Here is a 21,513-nt window from a genome sequence, read left to right as displayed (position 1 = left end):
AAAACTTATTGAAGAGGTCTGTTTACATCTTGCTGGCTTATATTTTACTGTCATCCAACTAAATTTTAGCCTTTTCAACTTTGATGAGTTATGTTGTGTTCATTTCATGCTCTACAACATCAAAAACCATCACTTCTATCAACATTTATGCCTCTGTTGAAATACAAAGTACTTATGAGTGTCTCCATGAATGTGGCTAGGGATCAGGTTATTATATTAGAATTGAACAATTACACCATCAAATCAAATGTGGGTATTACAAGGTAATACAGAGCTTAAAATGTCAGATGTGAAAAAAACAGGGTTTCCTAATTTCTATTACTTTATTCATATCTGCACTGGAAGTCAAGTCAAGAAGACCTGCTAGCAAACAAGACTAAATTAACTGTTGCAAAGCCCAATCCATCTACCCATGAGAAAAAGGCACGAAATTGGCCAACTTTTGCCATTAGCTCATTCACTAAGAAGCCGCCATAGCATTCTGACAAACTGCTAGCGGGCCAACCTTGGATACGAGGTGAAGTGGAGAGAGACTGAAATTAGGAAAGAACACAGGTTAAATAAGCTTTTAGACACAGGAAAGCTTCCACATAATGAACAGATTAAGAGAGAAGAAAGGTGGCATGAAGCAGACTGCAAAGGATGGAAGGAGGGATAAAAAAAAAAAAAAGAATTAAGGGGGAGGAAAGAAGCCAGAGGGAGTCCAGCCATCTAAAGACTGAGTCACAAAGTAAAGAGGATACACATACAGGAAGCATTCAGACTGAAGTACGATATAAATGCAGTTTGGTGTAATAACATACCCTAGTTAAGTCATCCCCATATGACTCATTAGGTACATGAACTAGAGGTCCACTGATTTCTCAGTGTTTCTGATGAACTGGCATAAATAAGAGGTTTCATACCACCACCAGTCACGCGGGGATGTACATCACAGATTCGTATGGAGGCTCCATGCACAAAGCCAAAGTAATCTCTCAGTGAAACTGAGGTCATTTATATTTTAATGAGAGTTAACTTTATATAAGACAGCTTAATTCATAAATTATAAGTATAGTAAGGCTGCTGGTCATTGCATAACATTATTAATACATTAGACTGAAGTTAAGTGCTGTTCTGACGAAATCATGGTGTCTCTCGTCTGCTAGAGTAATGCTGGTTACTCTTACTGCTAACTATAAACTTGACCGTTATTGTGACCAAACTTTAAACTGGTAATGGCACGAGTGCACTGAGACTTCACTCTGTGGTGAGCTTGTCTTCAGCGTTGGTGAGCTAGGCAAGTCATAGTACCCAGGGTAATGTGAACAAGTTTATCATGCCAGTGTCCCATAGGCAGCAGTGACGACCCACAAAGAGAGCAGAGAAACCAGTCTATACCAGTCTGCTACTTCCATATGTTGTCCCTTGTTGTTATCAAGATGATTAAATATCTGACAGAATATGTTTTACTCAGCGACGAGCAGTTCACAAGCTGCTGCCAACAGTGTAACAGCAATTATTCTTAGCATTTACTAAAAAATTGAGTTTTAAATTATAACTTCTTTCAGGTGGATGAATAGCAATAGCACAGTGACTGCTTCATCTGTGTCACTTGGTCCACTGTCATGTGTTCTTCAACAGTAGAACAGCTGAGCACTAACTCAAATGTGGCACATCAACTCATTATTTAACCACCACTCACATTACAGCCATCATTATTATAGAGACCTTTAAAAATCCATAGTTAGTCGACCTCTAACACAAACACCTGTATTTGACACAAGAGGCATTTCAGCTGGCTTTTTAAGTTATACGTCTCATGCACATCTGGCAAAACGTATTAGGCCTTTCAAACATTTGGTCAAATGTGAGAAAATATTCAGACTATAATGACCAGACTGAATTCAAAATATACAGTCTGTAAGTGCAAGAGATAATTTGAAGCAGTTTGTCTTGGGGTGTACAACAACGCTACGTGGGCTGTGCTCAAATTAGTCCGACCAAATTATATGTTTGTTCTAATTTGTTCAAACCTGACTTCATGAAAAAAGACAGCCCTGGAACAGACGTGCTCCTACTTTAATCAATCCCACTCCAGATTTCTTCGTTTTACGTGCATAACTTCAGCGGCTGTATCGGGTTTTGAGTGCTGCCAAATCATGTGTGACTTACGCTCTGAATACTGTGCCAAAATGCATCCTGAGTAGACACAGTGCAATGGTTGAGAGATGCCTTCTTAGGTCACGAGTCTTGAGGAGCACAGACCATTTAACTATCTGTATATGACGACTGCAACAACTGTCTCAGGAAAGTGGTTTAAAATTTAAAAATGAAATTGCATATAATTCAACTAAGGTCAAACTATGAGGCTTTGGGCTGAAAGAAGGCTGAGGTATGACAGAATGCAAAAAGTAAAGTAATAGGCAATAAAGTTGGTGGGAGGAAGGCAGAGTTGAGTCCCTGGCTAAAATGACATGCCAGTTATCTCTGCATCCTACAACCATTTTGCAAACCTGAGGACTACAAGGGTTAGCCCACACATTGAACAAACTCTTGCTGCTGCAGCTGTGTCAGGCTTAAAAAAAAAAGGATCCAGTTTGGAACTGGCAAATGTGCAAATGAAATGAAAAGAAACTTAATTCATTCACTGCTGTCTCAAGCACATAATGTGTCATATAGACACTGCCTTCTCTTGTACATATGATTGCCAGGTCCACCACCCTGTGACAACAGGGCACAGCCAGTGCAGAAGGGCCAAGTGACTGGAATGTGTCTGTCTTAAATATGTCAAACATCCAATTGTACACAGTAGGTTGTTATTCCGTTCACTACCCTGTTGACAGAAGAACATGAGCAAGGTTAGAGACACGTGGTTAGATGTGTGAGACAGAACAGTGAGAGACAGGCAGCTATGGTTAAGATGGAGGTATGCGAGGAAGACAGCACGGCAAGAAAAATCAGACACGTGACAGAACTTGCCATGTTTCCTGTCAGCCTGAGTATGAATGACATCTAGAGGGGTTACTTTAGGCTGCAGTAGCAGTGTTTCCCACAGAATTAGATTCCAACTGTGATAGTAGCTGGAGTTTGTAAACCCAAATGCTTTCTAAGATTTCTTTTCAAATACCATATATAAGGTGCTCAACTGAAAACAGTTTAATTCTCAAGTACATTGTGAGTACAGCTCTGTTGCTTCAGTTTGTGTCAACTGTGAGTCTTTCATTGTTTTTTGCCGCTCCAAGCACCTGTACCCTAAAAGCGTAAATAGACAGGAGTCAAAGTCCAAGCTGAAGCTGTCTTGACTGGGTTTTCACAGGTTATGGTTCATTTGACCGCAGTTATCCTTACTAGTTAGTAGGGTTTGGTCACTGATGGCTGACAGTCGTCAGTCACTGAGCTCCCTACCAGTGCCAGATGTAGGAAAATTTTCTTTCTGGCCAATAAAAATAAAATAAAATAAAAAATAAAATGTTAATAGCAAAAACAGTAGTTACTGGATGTAATTCCAGTTCTATAAGTATGTGCACAGTCCTCTTTGTTAGCTGTTAACCCTGTCGGGCTCTGTGGAAATATATCAACTTTATAAGAGTGGCTGTTGTAATATGTTCATGAGAGATGGTGGCCAATGTTGATATTGTGGCAGGCCACCGTAAATAAATCAGTTTACAGGAAACAACTGAACTGAAGGAATCAACTTTCTTTACTTTGGAATCTTTGTAAACAAAGATGAAATCCTGCTGTTACTGTGATCAGGTTTAACAGAGGAGTGGGATGGTGTGGCACACCGGCGCCGTCCAAGCTATTTGATCCTCATCACCACAATAAAAACCGACTGTCTTTCTCCCACACTGAAACTGAAAACACAGACTCAGAGTGAGGGGAGATGCAATTTGAGTGGCAGCATATGTGTGTATGTGTGTGTGTGTCTGTGTGTGTGTTTACGTGTTCGTACAGTAGACATCCTGAGTGGTCTACCAGACACGCACGGTCAGACTGCCCACCAGGTCTGACTGCAGAAACAGTAGCAGGAGAACAGCGAGGGGGAGGAAAGTGTATTCCTTAAAGTCCAACCTGCCGTCCTGGGTTTTTTAAAAAAAAAAAAATCCTACCACAGAAAAGTGAAAAGGACTTTTCTTTTTATTAGTCACAGGCAGAAACTAGTTAATATTTAGAATTCTAGCCTGGCAACAGTGATCTGTGGACTTACATGCATACTGACATTTTTCATTTTCTGAGATTAACAGAAACATGATAATATGGACACATAATACAGTGTTTTATTTTGTAACATTTAGTAGCATTCCAGTTTGTTTGGATGACAGTTTTAATTTGAGCTTAGTTTTAGTTTGGGGCAAAAAAGTTTAATTAACAGAGCTTTTGCCATTTCTTCTAGTTTCAGTTTTCATTAATTATAACATGCTTGTATTAACATTGTTCTACTGAGGTCTACTGAAGGCAACTCTCCTATAGAGAGGACTTGCATGAGGTCAAAACATTCTTTTAATAGGATTACATACATTCTTGGCCATCAATGGCACGATTTAGTGGTTTACAACCTGTGAAAGACTTAGGATTTTAATAACAAAAACATTTTTGCTGGTTTTGTATAATGTTCTCTGTTGACTTTGTATTAAATTATACATCTATCAAGACAGCAGAAGGGTAAATATTGGTGATTAATGCAACATATACATATTTTATGTATTTTTACTAGTGAATAAAATTGGATGAATTCATTACTTTTGCTTGGGGTCCCCTGGAATCCTCTCACAGTCTCCTCTGGCTCCCCAAACAAACTCTGTCAAATACTAAGTATTGTACTGTGTTAAGAGACCTGTACAGGAAGTGAGTGTGTGCACGCATGTGTGCACATTACAAGTTGAGAACATATGAAGAAAAAAAGAAAACACCAAACTGGAGCCACACCGACAGAGCTGTCTGTCAGCTGTCTGGACCAGATCCGGGGGTGACTGAGGGAGAGGAAGGAAAAGAGAGAAATGATAGAGAGATGAGGGGCATCCTGTTGAAGCAAGGAAGGAGAGAGTAATAGACTGAAGAGAGAAATGCAGGATTCAGAGACACATGAGGCTGCAGTGGGGAGGTAGAGAGTTCAGGCGTTGAAAGAATAAAAAAAAAAGGTGCAGGCAAAGCACAAGAGTAATAGTACAGAAAAAAAGAATCACATTTGTCGACCAATTACCTGCATTTTCACATGTTCCAAATCAAGTTGATTTTTTTTTAAAGACTTAAGTTTTTGCCTCCACTCATAATCCTCAGAGGCTGTGAGAAATATTATGCTCAAGGCATATGGAAAGAAAAGGAGATATTTCACCTCTATGTTCTGCAGGAAAATCATCCTGAAGCCCTTGGAAAGTTTAATGTATTCTGCATATTGAAGACCACCTCCTCTCCACTCGGAGGCTGTTATGCAACAGTGAGGTGTTCAGTCTTTCCATTTTCCTGCTCAGAAGTACGCTGATGCCACCAAGTTCAAAAGTAATTTGAAAAGCAGTTAAAACTTGACTGAAACAACCATTCCATAGCTTTACAAAGCTATCTAGAAAAGCATTTTTTTTTAGATAGCACAGGAACACAAGACACAAGAACCCAATAAAGAATGAAATCAGAAATGCATACTTTATACTTTGAATAAATTGTTCAATTCAGCTTTCAGCCAAATATCCTATGCACAAATGTTTTTAGAACAATAGAAAGCATGTAAGCACCCTATGTGTTACAATGCAGGTCATAAGTGGAAGACAGCAAAGCTGAATTATGAGACTGGCAGTGTCTTGCGAGATTTCATTACTTACATTACTTACTCACAGTCCTCATATACCAGATTCTTCCTGAAACACAAGTGCTGTTATGATACAAAAACATCGGCTGAAAATGCTAAGCCACCTTGAAATTAGTCATTTTTAAACAATATTGTTTCAAAACAAATCATTATGGCCCAATCAGCACCATTAATCTTGAGTTAACGAGAGGGTTGATTACAGCACATAGCTGTCATCTCTCCAGGGCAATGCCCCTTTATGTATGCTTTGCTGTGGTTGTATTAAATGTGCTAAAACTAATAGGAAAATACCAGAGAATTGGGGGTTCTCCCACAGCATGAAATATGAGCACAGAGGAGAAACTGAGATGACCACAAACAGTGTGGAGCTCTGTTTTCCCTTTTCGCCCGCATTACAGAATTACATCTCACCTAAATGAGCATAAGCAATGCCAAAATCCAAAACAAAAACATGCCAAGAGCTTAATTTCACAAGGAGATTTGAAGATGAACAAATTAAGGAAAAAGGGGGAACATGCACATTTGATGAAACCTTGGATTCAGGGGCTGCAATAATAACATTATTTGTGGATTTGTTGTGGTTTGTTTAAGAAGTTTAAGAAGTTCAGCTTTGAGTCAGGTCACATGGTGATGCTGAGTGAAGATAGGTTAAGAGGTTGTGTGGGATTACCACATGTACAGTGAGCATTTTACATGTTTTGACCTCAAATTCAGCAAAATGCACATCATCATCTTGTCTGATCTGCTGCATCTGGAAACAGCCGTTCCCTGTGTTTGTCTTTCACGAACACTGATAACATAAGGAATAAATACAGCTGGAACAGCTGCATTACACATTGAATGGCTCCATACGATGGGTCACGGGAACACTGAATGGGTGTATAGAGCCTGTGTACCGTGAGTGGCAAACTGATGTATATGCTAGAGATGCAGACTAAACAAAGCAAGAGGAAGTTTGGGTACAGAGCCGCGTACTGCTCTACAAAACCTAACCACAACACAGTGACCCCAAGCACTAGAGGCAAGATCAAGCAAACAAGCAGACACTCACAGACAGGAGCATCATCTCTTCCCTGACAAGGACTGTGCACAGACTAATCCATAGTATGCAATATTTATACGAGACGTTAATTCAGCACAACCTTCACGGCCAGATGATTTAACGGAGTCATTCACTGCAAATGAAAAACAGGGTCATTAGCAAGCCCAGTTATGTATTCCAGACTGGCACTCATTTCTGATGCCTGGGTGAATAGATTAAAGCACAGACTGACAGCCTTCAGTGTTTTGCCATTTAAATGCAGCCTATTAAACACTGCACATTGCCTACACAAAGGTGTCTTTCTTGCATCAGACTTCTCGCTGCTGTTATATTTACTACCCAATGTTCTGATGCAGGTCCCTCCTGTATTTTGTTGCTTAAGTCAAGATCACACTGATTTTGTAATGACACTGCAAGAGCAGAATTATACTACAGAGTATGTGAATTCATTCAAGTATTTTCAATTGACAAATAGGACCACCACTACCCTGTTACTCTGTGAGACACACTGCATTATTTTTATTTCCAATGAATCTTCTTGACCGTACATATTTGCACCTACTGATTGCATCACTCCATTGCTACTCTTTAACACATCAAGGCTGGTAACAGTGAACAGTTATGCAAGGAGAGGCTAGAGAAATGGTTAACTTCTGGACAGCCAAGCACTGCTTTCAAACAGCAGTTTACACCCTGTAGGTGTTAGAAACCACCTCAGGACAACCTCTGCAAACATTGCAGTTGTGTGGATGTCACTAAATTACTACTGTATTTTCACTAACAGCTTTAGGAATTCTGCAAATTGGCTCACTGAAGGAACTAACATTCAGTGCTTCACAGGGAAAATGGCAGTAACACTACTGAGTGAGAGGGTAAGTTGGAGGGGAAAGAATGAGAGAGAAAGTATGTTATCAGAGAAGAGATAAGAGACAGAAGAAAGGTATGAACATGAGATGAGCTGATGGAAGGAGAGATCTGGGTAGAAAAGCTAACAGCAGCAGTGGGGGACTGTGCCATATGGGCAGCTCTCTTGGCCTGGCAAATCAAATGTAAAAAGTTTGAGCTGAAGAACATAAACACACCCACACAGGCCACCAAGCAAACATGTGCAGTACGAACACACACACACACACACACTCACCAAGTGGAAAACACATCCATTCTCTCACCTGTCTGTACATACATCATACACACTCTACCTACAAATATTTAAGAGCAACACACTGTGTTAGACTGTATGTTCAGAAATCACAGTGATAGACAGGTGTGGAAAAAGGAGCAAAGTCAAAGAGGAAGTGTCTAACTCCAGACAGAGGAAAGCCAGAGGTAAACAGTATGAAAATGAGAATGTCTGCTCGAACACGTCATACTTCTGTGCATGCTGGCCTGAACAACACAAGCACCGAACTCCAGACTTCAAAAAGGCGATGGACTGCAAAGACAAAACACCCAGTGACCTTTGTGGAGATGTGAGGTAGTGCACACTGAACAGCTACGGTTTACTTTTCTGAGTGTCTGTGTAGCTCAGGTTTAGGAGCAAACTTCTACATGGGTCCTCTTCTTCTTATAGGAGTTTGAATATACATTATATTACTTTCTCTCATCCTTTCTGCGATCAAATGAAAACCATCTTTGTTGGTGCAGGCAAGCATATTCACTCTGTATTTCTTAACGTGCGGGGTGCTGCACACAAATCGATAAATTTGGTGAAAATCTTAAGAACAGCCCAGCATCTTGAGGTGATTTCAACAGGAATCAGGAATTTTGAGCAATGCCTACTAATTGCCACATAACAAGGTCAAGCTGCACTTCATGCCAGAGTGCTGCTTGTTCTTAAATTAAACTGGTGCCAGGGATACCTAAAACAGAGAGCAACACTGCAAACACGTCATTGTATGACTCATGTCCATTGTGTGCTGATGAATCATAGTCACCAGCACTGACAGACTTTTCAACTGTCAAATCTCTGTATTGTTTAGAAGGAGTAAATAAAACAGCTTAGATTTAACAAAATAAATCACACCACAGCATAGGCCAAGTCTCCATACCACTAGCAGCCCACAGTGTGTTGATTAAATGTAACTATCGCTACGTAATCAACTTTCATTCAAATCATACAGGGAGGCTAACAAGCAGAAATAATACTACCAACTTAATCCGTTCTAGGCGTGGATGAAGAAGTGAGTCAGAGACAGAATATGTATAACACACCTGCCAAATTCAGGAAAACAGAGAGAAACTCATCACTAAATAACTGTATTTTACTCCATTTCAGGCTTCTTTAATCACGCAAATATTCCAAAAAGTAGCAGTAGCGAATGTAAGTATTTAACTAGATAAACCATCTTTTTAAAGTCTTCTATCATTCTAATGTGAACAAAGCTGCCACATAAAATGGGCGCCAAGCATGAAATTTGACTTCTGTCCTCACGATCAGCATCATGCACTCCCTTTGCAACATTCATTCCTTATATTTTAGGAAGCTGACAGCCTTAATTTAGCACAGCATCGCGTGCTGACAGTACATCCTGTGGAAGCTCAACTGTGTGTAATGCATCTGTGTACATGTGCACATGGAAGTGCTTGTTTGTCTTCTGTTTTGAGAGCACAAAAACAGCATATACAAACAAGCCAACACACAAAGCTGTACTTTCTGAGAGCTGGCAGTGAAAACTGAGACAGTGGTCCTTGATGACTTCTCCTAAAATGCACTCTGGTCTGCTAATGCTGGGACAGAGGCTGGATCTTTATCACCAGCTTCTTGGTTTTATGCCGCTTCATAACCAAACCACCCAAAATGTTAGAAAATGTTAGAATGGGGGATACAGAGAGAGAGAGAGAGAAAGAGAGGGGGAGAGAGAGAGAGAGAAAGAGAGGGGGAGAGAGAGAGACAAAGCATGACAGATGAAAAATGTACTTGTGGGTTTCCTTGCTTGCCTAAGTATCACGCGCTCACACAGAACAGGAAGAATCCTGAGATGATTCTTCCAGTCGTTCCCTGCTTGCTGCATGCCAACTGGAGGCTAATAGAGGAAATGGATCACATAGACAGACTCCCTTCCTAACAGCAGAGGCAGAGACAGCACAGTGCAGCCAAGAGTCCATATTTGAAAAGGGGATGAGAGATGGATTCATCTCCTCATACATCTCATGTCATTCACTTTGAGAAAAACCAGATTCCATCCACTGCAGGAAAGTGAGGGAAAACACCCTGTTCTTGTTCAATTTCAAAAAATCATACGCCCACTCCACGCAGGACACGAAGGGGGAACTACACCAATTGTCGGCTCCCTGCAGTGTTAGGAACAGCTCTCAAAATCTCTTTTACAAGCTTGACAACAAGCTCTATGGGGACATCGAGACATGCCACCTACCAGTAAACTCAAACTAGGCTTTTTTTTTTTCATTAATTTAAGCATCAAAGAGCAGCTGTCCCAGATAAATGTTCTAGACATTAGGAGGAGCACCAAAAATGCCTTCATGAGAAACTTGAAGGTGTCATTTGAATGCAATGTCAGATGACTAAACTGGGGTTGACTCTGGTCAAAATCCCGTGCGTAAGCTGAACCTACACAAGTTCAAAACCACTTCTGTGTATTTTTCTTAATAAAACCTGCACATGAGAAGAACTCTAAACAAGGCATACTAATGCAGCCTCTGCAGAGGTAACAATGTGTGTTATTGATATGGCACAGTGACAGCCTTGGCAGTGCTTCTGCAAAGATCGGCAGCCACATAAAGACAGTAAAGAAAACTGGAGGTCAAGCATACAGCAATTTATTAAAGACACACTGGTAAGCCGGATAAAATTACTGACTTCATAGTTCATAAGTATAGGACATAACTCTAAGTACAATAGCATTCTGAGGTAAAGCCAATGTTACTGTGATTTTACTGGTTCACAGTTATGGGGAATGTATGGTGACCAGCAGGGATGGAGGCAGGGAAATGCCACAAGACTACAGACTGCATATAAAAGAAGCACTGATCACCAACACGCACGACAACAGGTAAATCTTTTTTTTTTTTTAAACTAGATCTGATTTTCATCACAGGGAATAGTTTATAGTTTTTAACATTAGGAGCTTGGTGACTATAACAAATGCAGCCAAAAATTCTTCACACAGAATTTGAAACTGAAACACAATAAGACACATTTGTGGGTCGTAAACCTATTCATACTGCTTATCAAATTAACTGCTGCTATATAAACACAAAATCCAAACTTTGAGGAAAAACAATTATGAAGCACAACAATAGTTGCAAATCAAATAGCTTCCTTAGATTCCAGATTTTGACTTGGCCAGTTCAAATTCTCAGGGTGAAAAAAACAAAACAACAAGAAAAAAAAACTTTCAAACTATGAAAGAGACCACAGAGCAGACACAGTAAAACTGGACTTTGGCTAGTATGAAATGTCAGGTCTAAATGCACTCCATCTCAGACACATAAATCAACTGTGGTCTGAACTAAACATACATGTAAAGTTTTAATGAATGCACAAGTCTAAATGTAGACTTAGCATCACTGATCATCACTGTGCTTCTGGTTGCTCTCTGCCATATGAACCCCAATTTCTCTCCCAACCTTCCTTCCTCTCTCTCTCTCTCTCTCTCACACACACACACTTTTCATTATCCTTTCTCTCTAGTGAAGGACAGACAGAGGATGTGTCTATGACTGGGAAAGACTCACATTTCCTCTCTGAGGTTTCACATTCCTGGGATTCCGTCTGAAGACCACTGCAGCCCATTTAAAACCATTCCCCATATGGAGGGGTGGGGTGGGGGGACCCCAGGGCTGGCAAGAATGAAGGACGGCGGGGTAGGTTTTGAATTTCAAGCATTCATTTCTATTAATCTTTATACTATTCCTTTCAAGGTAAGTGGACCTGTTGTTCATGTGTAGCATCCTGTGCTGAATGAGAAGTCACTTCATTCACATGTCTGCTTACCCTACCAAAAATCCCACCGTGATAGAACACCTGTCCTTATCCTAAGCTGAGGGAATTCAAAGTTATACTGTCCTGTTGTGTTTCTTAAGACGAGAATCACAGTGGTCCATCATCTTAGGTTCTCTGGTCTCTCCAGTATTTGAGCAGGCACCATCAGATTTATCCTTTGATGTTTCAAAGAAAAAATGATGGGATGGTCTCAGCACAAATCAATCCATGTAGGTTGAATATAAAATCTCCCTCCAAGTGAGTCTTCAGAACAAACCGTTTGTCTTGTTAAAAATACACATACTGGAGATAAATTTGCGCAAAACTCTTATGTTATTTCATTTCTTCATTGACTACATTGAAAGTTATTATCTAAACACACGAAGGCCACTGAGAATGGCACCACTATGAGCAATAAGATGTCGGCTTTTTAAAAACTCATTCCACGTCCACTAAATTTCAAGTATGAAGCAACACACAGCAAGTCCTCTTCTTAATGGGATGTACTCAGAACATAATTAAACATCAGGACAAATCCTAATGATTGATGATTAGAGGTGGGTCTGACTCAGTGACGGAAAAGCAAGTGTTACAATAAATAATAAAAAAATATGCTCCAAGGCGATAGGGATTGACGGATATTAGCACATAATTGCCTATTTCAAGCCTAAGCATTTGACACAAGCTAATCATTAGAAGAAACACATTAGTATCGATGTAAAGACATCACCAGAGAAAAGCAAGCTTGGTCAGCCAGGTTATTACAATATAAACAGCGTTGTTGTCGCAGCTAATGTTTGCTAACGAGCCAACCTCATTGACTAGGTTACCTTTCAGTACTGCTTACTGCGTTAGCGCGAGTTTCATTCAGTTAAGATCAATCAACTGACTGTGATTTAAAGAAAAACTTAACATAAGACAGAGGATTAATTGAACATTTTTATATCGCACAAGGTACATGCGCCAATAGCCGACGTTACAAACAGCACATATTAGTTAGCCTCGCTGGCTAGCAAGCTAACTTGCTAACGTTCCCGAGCGGCGCAGAAGGGGGTTTAAATTCGCTTACCTGTCAACCGCAGCTTCACTGGGCCATTTCGCCTAACTCCTTGGCTAGACATTCCCCTTTGTGTCCCAGTTTGATGAAGATTCACAAAAAGTCTCTAAAGCATGTGTCAGCGGATCAGTTGTTCAAAAAAGTATCCCCCAAAACAATCCCTCTGCTAGCTTGGGGTTAGCTCGTAGTATCACCATAGCAAATCACACTGTGTATGCAATATAACCTTATTGGTATCATAATCCCATCACTGGAATAACATTCTTGCTTTCGCTCCTTTTCCGTAAAAAAATGCAGACAACATCCCCAAGTATTCACGTCGCGAGCCACGGACACCGATCCAACGTTAACGTTACTGATACAAATCAAGTGAACAGAGCGCTCTCCACCCGGACAGGCGTCTACTCCGCCTGTACTGCTTTAACTGAAGTTGATCGTGAGGACGGTAAAGACCATCCTACTGCAGACAGGCAGACAAGGTCGGGTGGAGAAATAGTACATCCGGTACAATCGTTCAAAATAAAAGTGGTATCAAGCTTTATCTGATGTTCAGCGTTACTCAATAAATAACTAAAGACAAGCTAATTTCGGGCTCTGTTGTAAATTAAAGGTATTATCACTACATAGCAATCACGTGTTTAAACTAAAAACTACGAAAGATTTCTGTGGCCGCCAAACGCGACATCATCTCTTTAAATGGTACAAAGGAGCCGGTTGTTTTATTTTGAATTTGAAAACGTCTTTATCCGATCCCAATTTGTATAACTTTATGTCGACATAAACGAGCCAAAGAATTACTCGGAATGGTCAGGATATACACATTTGAGCGATTTCAATTCTCATCTAAAGCTTTATTGAATAAAAATGTTCCATTAACCCTAATCAGTTAGAGTCTGATCAACTAAAAGAGAACTAAATGCGGGAGTGGGCATCAATCCTCTTGGGGGAGAGCTTCTTCATACACGGTAAGAGAGCTGTCTATTTTAGACAGCTTCAGGTAATATGTGAAATGTATTGTCTGTATATACACAACACGGCCACCAGGAGCCAAATCGAAGCCCCAACAAGCATGGTACGATTTTTCACGAGGGTAGACATTGTAGATATACGCATCTGCATTAAAAAAAATTGACTTTAGTCTCCTGGTCTGGTTATGTTCCTTCGTGCAACCTCCTAAGTCATCGTGGATATATACTGTAATATAATATGAACGCACTTTAAAAATGTGAAAAAAATAAACGTTGTTAATGTACTAGAAACACTGCAGGATCCCTTTCACATGCGGGCACACAGTAGTCACGCAGTGTCACCTAGTGGCCACATGGACGCACAATCACCTTTATTTCCTTATTCCCCATGAGATCACATGTTCAACACCTCACTTCCATCACATCTTTTCACAACCTACATCATGTGCAGGTTTCCTCGTTCATAGCCTGCTTATGTCCGAAACACCACCTCCACAAAAACGATATGAACAAATGGAATTTATTTACAAATATTTATTTAAAAACAGGAATATTTTATCCTTGTACTGTCATGGACACAGATGAAATGTCTAAAAAAATACAAAAATATTAAAAAAGGAAAGAATTTTCTTTTTAATAGGTTACATTAGAACAAACTAGACACGTTAAAACTGGAAAGTGCTCTGATCTTCAGGGATCTGGAAGGTATAGCCCTCTGCAGTGGCTTCAGGAACCACAGACTCATCATCTTCATTCTGAAAGACCAGAGAGACAGAATGAGGGAAGAATTAGAGGATTAAGATAGTCTTAGCATGTTTTGGGGACAGTGACTTGGATTAAGATTCTGCCAACTGAAACAATTTCTGTCAGTTAAGACAGGGTCTGTTGTGAACTGGGTAACAGTGAATGCAGTCCGTGTAAGCAAAAGGATGTTATGTTATTTGGAAAGCTTCTGGTGTGAGATTTGACCAGGAAAAGCAAAACATCCACTGAGCAATAAAATGAGCAGTATCAAATTATTGAAGACATTAACCTGGTGCACCCACATATATTCTCTGGCAATCACACAAGCAACTTCTTCCACCAGACCAGCTCTGCAAGGACTGCTGTCAATGAATCATGTATCTAATTGACAATGTAGTCATACTAGTTCTGCTAGTCTGCAATTTTTTCTTTTGTGTTAAGCTTTAATTGTTCAAGCATGTGGTTAGGTTCACAAACTATCCAGTCACGCAAAGCAATAGTCACTCACAGTCCTTGCAAAATTCAGCAAACACGCAAATCTTGAAATAGGGCAAAAGCAGAAATCAACAGATACAGACAAAACTCTACATCTGATGCCACTGTGGTAAGTCAAGAATTTAAAATTCAATTGCTATTTCAACCATTTTCTAAAGTACTCTGAATGGTTCACTTTCACCTACCTACCACATCGCTAGTCTGAAGGCACCCCTGTTATCAATACCTTACTTACCCCGTCAGAGAAGAATCTGTCTATGATGTTGAGCGATGACTTGTAGACAGCTTCATTGTCATGGGTCTGCAGTCCCTCAATCTTGTCCAAACCACCCAACTCCTCAATCATTAGGCACACTTTCCCAATGTCACCGGTTGTGTGTGCTACCTGTGAAAAAAAAAAGAATAAAAAAAATCTAAGACTAATAATTCCCTTGCCAAGAGATGGAGCTGTGTCCATCCATTTTAATCTGTGCCTGTCGCAAAACCATCTGTGTCATTCAATCTATAATGTGACTGAGGATAAATTCTGTAAATATTTATGTTTCCTAATCTCAGAAACCCATAGTGTTAATCTCCCATTTCCTCAGACCCTAAAAAAATATATCTTGGCAGAAGAGTCTGCAGGGGTATAGTTAAAAGCTAATTTTTCTTAAATGTATTACAATATATATTTTTTTTTTTACTATGTCCCATGGCTACATGCTAGAAACAGTTTGAATTGCCAGAACTCTTACTACAGCAATCTACTTTTTTTCTTAAGGTTCAAACCAGTGCATGTTTTACCCTGTTTACTTCAAATCAAATAAAATACATCATAAAAAGTCTCACGATGGCACATACTAAATCTCTTGATGTTGTAATTATTTCTCTGCGAGATAGAGTTTACTGGATTGAAAAGGTGCCTTTCATAACCAGCTTCTTCAGGTCACTCATCAAGTTTCTCATTTCTTGTCGTACATGATGAATGAACCTGAAGAAGCTGGATCAAAAACGTGTCTCTCTTATCATCTCATTCAATCAATAATAAACAAGTATAATAATCTGGTGTGCTGTGACTAAACAAATGAGCGCAGTTTACTATAGTTAAGCGGTTGTGTGTTTTCTTCTTCTTCTTTCTACTTTGTGCTGTGAGAATCAAAGATTTCAGTCAATATGTTACTGTTACATTAACATAATCTACCTTTAGAACTACACTGTTAACACAACAATCATATAACCTTGAGAGCAGTAATAATGTATAATGAAAAATAATGTATAATGATTATGGTGGTGCATTATCTACAACTTAATCAAGTACAAATTGCGTGCATGTGCAGTGTGTGATTTTCATGCATTTACACAATCCACTGAGATGAATGGTTTAATTCTACAGCCAGCCTCAGAGATCACTTGCAACGTCAGACAAGTTGTGGTAAAATAAATTTTAAAAAAGCATACCGTTAAAATACTGGTGACTGCATCCAGGATGACCAAGATGATTTTGCTGTCTTTGACTGTCAGTAGGTTGAGCAGAGGCTCCAGCACGTTGCACTGAACCAGGTAGGCCACTTGCGCCACTGTTCCTCCACTGGTATAGTTGGTGACAGCCCACACTGCTTCCTTCTGGGTCTTGTAGTCTCCCTAAACAGAAAAGATACCTGGTTATAATAAATTACAAAAAGTCCAATTTTTGTGGCTGAGTTATAAATCTCTTGAACGTAGTATAAATACTGGAAGTTTTCATCTAGTATATACAAACGGTCAAATATAAGTGTAAGTTAAGCTTAACACAGTGCAGCCGAATCCTCTATATCACCAAGTCAGGTATTAGGAAAACTGTGGGACTCCGGTCTCAGACATGGAGTTGGAGTCCAGGTGTTGACTTATGGCTTTGCATCAAAAGGTAACACTATAATCAATTAAATACTGACTTACTGTGAATTAATAAATATCATTTGGATTACTGTACAATTACTGTACAATTCCAATTCCAAGGACTTGAATGGCTGCATAAAACATATGAGATTTTAATATTTTTTTAAATTATTCTATTTTTTTTTTTTTTTTAATAAATCTTAAACTTTTTATGGCATTCAGTGTGGACAGCAAAGTAAGAATTTCATTGTACAGGGAAACCTGTTTCCTTACTGTGCATATGACAATAAACGCTTTGACTCTAATGAATCTGAACATAAATAAAAACAGACTGCAATCATTTGCCATTAAACTGCTAACCATCAGCAGTTTAGGCCCATGTGAGAATATTCTTTATACCATGTGTTTCACAAAGTGGTGAACCTCATCCCTTTCTGACCCTCTGCCTTTCGAGGACCCAGATGACCCTCTTTCATACCCAGTCATGACACTATCACCTCTCACCAATGAACCTGTTTACCTCTGGAGTGTTCCAAACAGGAGTTTTCTGAGCAGCACATAGTTTTATTAGTCTTTTGTTGTTCTGTCCCAACTGGTTTGAAACGTGTTATTAGCATCCCATTAAGATTAAGCATATTTACAAAAAACACTGAATGAATATTGTTCTTGTACTAATGAATGTCAAATTGTCACGTCCCATTTTATTTATATTTCACACAGCATCACAACTGTTTTAAAACCAGGTCTGTAAAAAGCCGGCTCTATTTTCTGCCTTCTCTTGCATTCTGACCTGTTGTAGGAGCTCCACTAGGATGGGTATCAGGCCAGCATTGATAACCTCCTGGATCTGGGTGTCCTTGCCAGCGGTGATATTGGACACTGTCCAAGCTGCCTCTTTTTGGATATTGGGCTTGTGGTGGCGCAACAGGCTGGGGAACATTGCCAGGGCACCTGCATTCAGGACACACTGAGTCTGTTCATCTGTCCCAGTCACAATGTTGCCAACTGACCGCAGGGTTGGAGTCTGGGAATTGAAGGAGAGTGAATCAGTTCATATACAGGAACAATATACTGCATAGGAGATATGATAGTGATCATTATGGCTTAATGAAGGTAACCTCTTTCCATAATTCCTTTTCATTTTTATGTTAACTGGATATGGTCAATGTAGCCAGTGCGCTAACTGCTGTTTCAAAAGTCACAAATAACTCAACACAACATACCACAATGGAGAGCTCCCCACAAGCTAGCAGCTGTACCAGGCGTGGCACCAGGCCAGCCTGCACCACCACCTCTATCCTCTCATTGGAAGCATCGGTCAGGTAGGACACGGCCCAACAGGTGTCAGCCAGAACCTCCCTGTCGTCGCTGTGCAGGAGGCGCACCAGAGCTGGAAGTAGCTGCTGTACCGCTGTCAAAGGTGGTGCCGGGTTCTTGTTCCGACACAGGTTGGACAGCGTCCAGGTGACATTGCGCAGGTAGGTAGACTGGTATGGTGTGTTAAATGTCACGAGTTATTTTAGAACATCAAAGTTTCACAAAACAATATCTCTTTTAAAACAAGGACACACATTTTCAGTTGGGGTATGCAGCAAACTTTTCAGCAAATTTAGACATTAGTTCAAAATGACCTCAGGGTTACAGCATGCAAAATAAAAGTCTCTTTAATCCAGCAATGCAATAATGTTTGATGGAAACTCACAGGAATCACAGACAGGTCAGGGGCTGCCAGCAAGGATAACAGTGGTTGAAGACCCCCTTGTTTAATCACTAGGTCTCTGTAGTTGGGTCCATCACCTACATTTGTGGGTGACAAACATTTACATTTATCTTCTGCCAGCAGGTCGATCACAAATTACAAGAAAGAAAAACAACAAAACAAAAACTACAAAAGCTTGTGAAGTTACTGCATGTAAATGCATTGTTTGAGTGAGCATTTCAGAGCTAGCTCTACACTGAGAGAATCTTGGCAATGTAATTTAAGTATTTTAATATGCCAGAGCTGTTTTTCACTTTGATCTATTCTTTACCAATAGTAAACAACCAAACAAGTGGAGATACTCTGATAGACCATAGGTTCCACATTACCTTGGATGAAACACCTTTGAGCAATTAATTCAACAACATGCTTTATAGTTTTAGGACAGTTTTGCAATAATTTAAAAGCCCTCAATATTACAGTCTGTGCAGGATGTAGTAACAGAGCAACAGCAGTAAATGAAGTAGCTCAAAATCAATGCGATGAGGAGTATTGTCAGTCTAGCGTACCTGCAATGTTGCCCAGGGCCCAAATGGCCTGCTCACTGATGTGTGGGTGGGGAGAAGACATAAGGTTGATGAAGGCTGGGATGGCCCCTCCTTCCACTACAGCAGTGGTCTGCTCTGAGGTACCTGAGGCGATGTTGGTTAGGGCCCAAGCTGCCTCAAACTGGATAGGGGGGCATTCAGACAATGCCAGAAAACGTACAAACTTTTGGATGAGGCCAGGACCTATAATGCTGTCAATAGGTGGGTGCTTTTCTCTGGAGAGCAGCCTCCTGTACATCAGGAAAAAAAGGTTGGGAAATCAATCAAAGGTAAGTAACTTCAAGTAGCAGTACAGGGGATATCACGTCCACTATGTCTTCAGTCATCTTAATTATGTGTTAGCATATAATGACCAACTATTCACACTGTTACATTAACTCACCAAAACTCTTCACTCAAGGTTCTTTTCAAAAATGATTTTACCTGGCTGCCTGCGTGGCCTGAAGCTGGTGATCTAGATTCTGGCTGTTCACACCTCGCACAATCTCCTCTACAGACCAGTGCTGAAGAGGCTAAGGAACACAAACAAAAGAGGATTAGTTATCTGTCCAGTCAACCTGGGTCAAACAGCAGTTAAAAATAACCCTCAACATTCACTGGAATATGCTTAAAATATGTTTAAGTCAGAGTTACAGGATCAGGACAATGCAGATCAACTGGGGAAAAAAGAAACCTACACAGTCTTGACCTATTGCTTCCTAGATGTTGAGACTGTATGGTCGATGATTCAGGTTCAAAGCCTTCATAACGCCTTAACAAATTAATATTGACAGTGACTCTTCTTCAGCCAACTGGGATGCATTTTGAAATGATGTGGTAAAACATTCACACTGTTGTCATTAGATAGACACTTAAGGTTCCTCCACAATTCTCGCCGACCTTTGGCCAGCTGGTGCAAAAAGGCTGTTAAGGTTCATTTTGATAAGACGTTGTTTAGAGTTAGGGTTTGACGTGGGAAGTGTTATAGGTAATTCGTAGTCAACTAAATTATACAATCAAACAGTTGTATTAACTTAAGCATTTTAAGTATGTTTACGGTCCCCAACCAAATCAAAAAGCTAGCGTGTGAAAGGGGCAATAGAGCAGACCCAGATCTCATCTACCGTGGTCTACCTGTGCATTGGGATCTTTCTCTTGGAGAGGAGAGGTTGGCTCGTCCAGAGGGCTCTGGACGTTTCTCCTCTTCAAGATCTGATCATCTTTCTTGGCTTTCCGAAGCTCCACGTTGACTTCCGCTCTTCTCCGCCTTTGCTCCTGAAGAAGTCAATACACATACCCAAATATAATACAGCATAAAAAATATTACGATTAGAGGTGTGGAAAAATAAATGTTCTCATGTCTCATGCTGGCTGTCACCGACAAGGCTTACATTGACATCTTTCCCTTTGTTTTTGAACTGGTTGAGTCGATCTCCGCTGTTGTTGGCAGCTGACATTCCTGACCGTTGAGCAAGACAACCGACTACTGAAATGTTACAGGCGCTCCCTGTTGGAAAACGACAATTTAATGCTCACAATAATACCATCGTAACAACGTCTGCTTTCGCTGCCTTCATCTGGTTAAGTTTGTGTTAGGTAGCTAACAGACCGTAAAGCTAGCTCTCAGTTAACTGGCGCATGTCTTGAAGTCAAGCCGGTTATCTAACACCATGTGGCCCAAAGCACACGGAGCCTGCTTTGGTAAGCCGCAAAAAACCGCCCAAATTCATAGGTACAAAGATTACACACTAAAATTACAAGCAAAGACAATAACATAAACAAGTAAAGTAACGATACATTAGTTTGAAGTGTACATTTAGGCACAGAAAATGTCTACAGTGCTTACCTTGATGAATTCTCGTAAATTTTTTTTTCAGGTGTGACGTCATGTTTATAACGCCCTGTTTTTGTTGACTTTTGATTGGTCAGTTGAAATGCAAAGCACCGCCCTATTGAACGTAGTTTCAGACAACAAAGGCGTTGTCAAAGGCAACCGCTATCAGTATCGCGAGATAATGCTGCCGTACTTTTCTTGGCAGACTGATTCTCACTGTCGACAACTGTGACAATGTCAGAAGTACAAATGAATCTGGGGGAATCATATTCTTTATGTAACAAGACTAAATCCACGTCCATGAGAAAATTGTCCTACGCTCATGCTTATTGATAAAGGTTGTTTTTCATATAATGCCACGTAATGACCCAGTGGCCTAATGGATAAGGCATCAGCCTCCGGAGCTGGGGATTGTGGGTTCGAGTCCCATCTGGGTCGTCTTTAGCTTCCTTTTCGGAATTTGTAAAAATATTGCTCGGTATAGTGATTTCGAGGATGGCATGTGCAAA

The 21,513-nt window shown here is 40.2% G+C and overlaps 2 protein-coding genes and 1 non-coding gene across 4 annotated transcripts in view; 1 reads left to right on the top strand and 2 right to left on the bottom strand.

Moving 5' to 3' along the window:
• Nucleotides 1-13,270, bottom strand: part of LOC124069797 (E3 ubiquitin-protein ligase SMURF2-like) — a 55,327-nt gene extending 42,057 nt beyond the window's left edge. Inside the window, exon 1 of the mRNA XM_046409245.1 lies at nt 12,836-13,270. Coding sequence (XP_046265201.1) covers nt 12,836-12,887 — 52 coding nt within the window. The 5' untranslated portion in view covers nt 12,888-13,270. The remainder of the gene's footprint in view (nt 1-12,835) is intronic.
• Nucleotides 13,271-14,300: 1,030 nt separating this feature from the next.
• LOC124069743 (importin subunit alpha-1-like) lies at nt 14,301-21,086 on the bottom strand. Of its 2 annotated transcripts, none has more exons than XM_046409154.1 (11): nt 21,017-21,086; nt 20,562-20,677; nt 20,305-20,445; nt 19,615-19,703; nt 19,153-19,421; nt 18,587-18,681; nt 18,108-18,371; nt 17,675-17,908; nt 16,468-16,650; nt 15,266-15,415; nt 14,301-14,546 (listed from the first exon to the last, which is right to left on the bottom strand). In XM_046409154.1, the coding sequence occupies exons 1-11, from the start codon at nt 21,057-21,059 to the stop codon at nt 14,457-14,459; spliced, it is 1,674 nt and encodes a 557-aa protein (XP_046265110.1). In that variant the 5' UTR covers nt 21,060-21,086; the 3' UTR covers nt 14,301-14,456. The 2 variants fall into 2 exon arrangements, with proteins under 2 accessions (XP_046265110.1, XP_046265118.1); XM_046409162.1 differs by lacking the exon at nt 21,017-21,086 and adding an exon at nt 20,780-20,985.
• Nucleotides 21,087-21,369: 283 nt separating this feature from the next.
• trnar-ccg lies at nt 21,370-21,442 on the top strand. The gene has a single exon. It is a non-coding gene; the product is annotated as a tRNA-Arg (tRNA).
• The last annotated feature ends 71 nt before the right edge of the window (nt 21,443-21,513 follow it).

The sequence above is a fragment of the Scatophagus argus genome, chromosome 2, assembly GCF_020382885.2.
Source record: "Scatophagus argus isolate fScaArg1 chromosome 2, fScaArg1.pri, whole genome shotgun sequence".
NCBI classification, from domain to species: domain Eukaryota; kingdom Metazoa; phylum Chordata; class Actinopteri; family Scatophagidae; genus Scatophagus; species Scatophagus argus.
Note: the sequence above shows the minus strand (reverse complement) of the source record. Positions and strands in the feature narration are given on the sequence as shown.

Bases quoted from the DNA above. Each gene is read 5' to 3' on its own strand.
- LOC124069743 (XM_046409154.1), bottom strand. From the start codon at position 21,059: ATGACGTCACACCTGAAAAAAAAATTTACGAGAATTCATCAAG. The intron at 18,682-19,152 runs GTACGCTAGACT...CCACAAATGTAG, and splicing joins GGCCCTGGGCAACATTGCAG to GTGATGGACCCAACTACAGA. The intron at 17,909-18,107 runs GTATGTTGTGTT...TTCAATTCCCAG, and splicing joins GTGGGGAGCTCTCCATTGTG to ACTCCAACCCTGCGGTCAGT.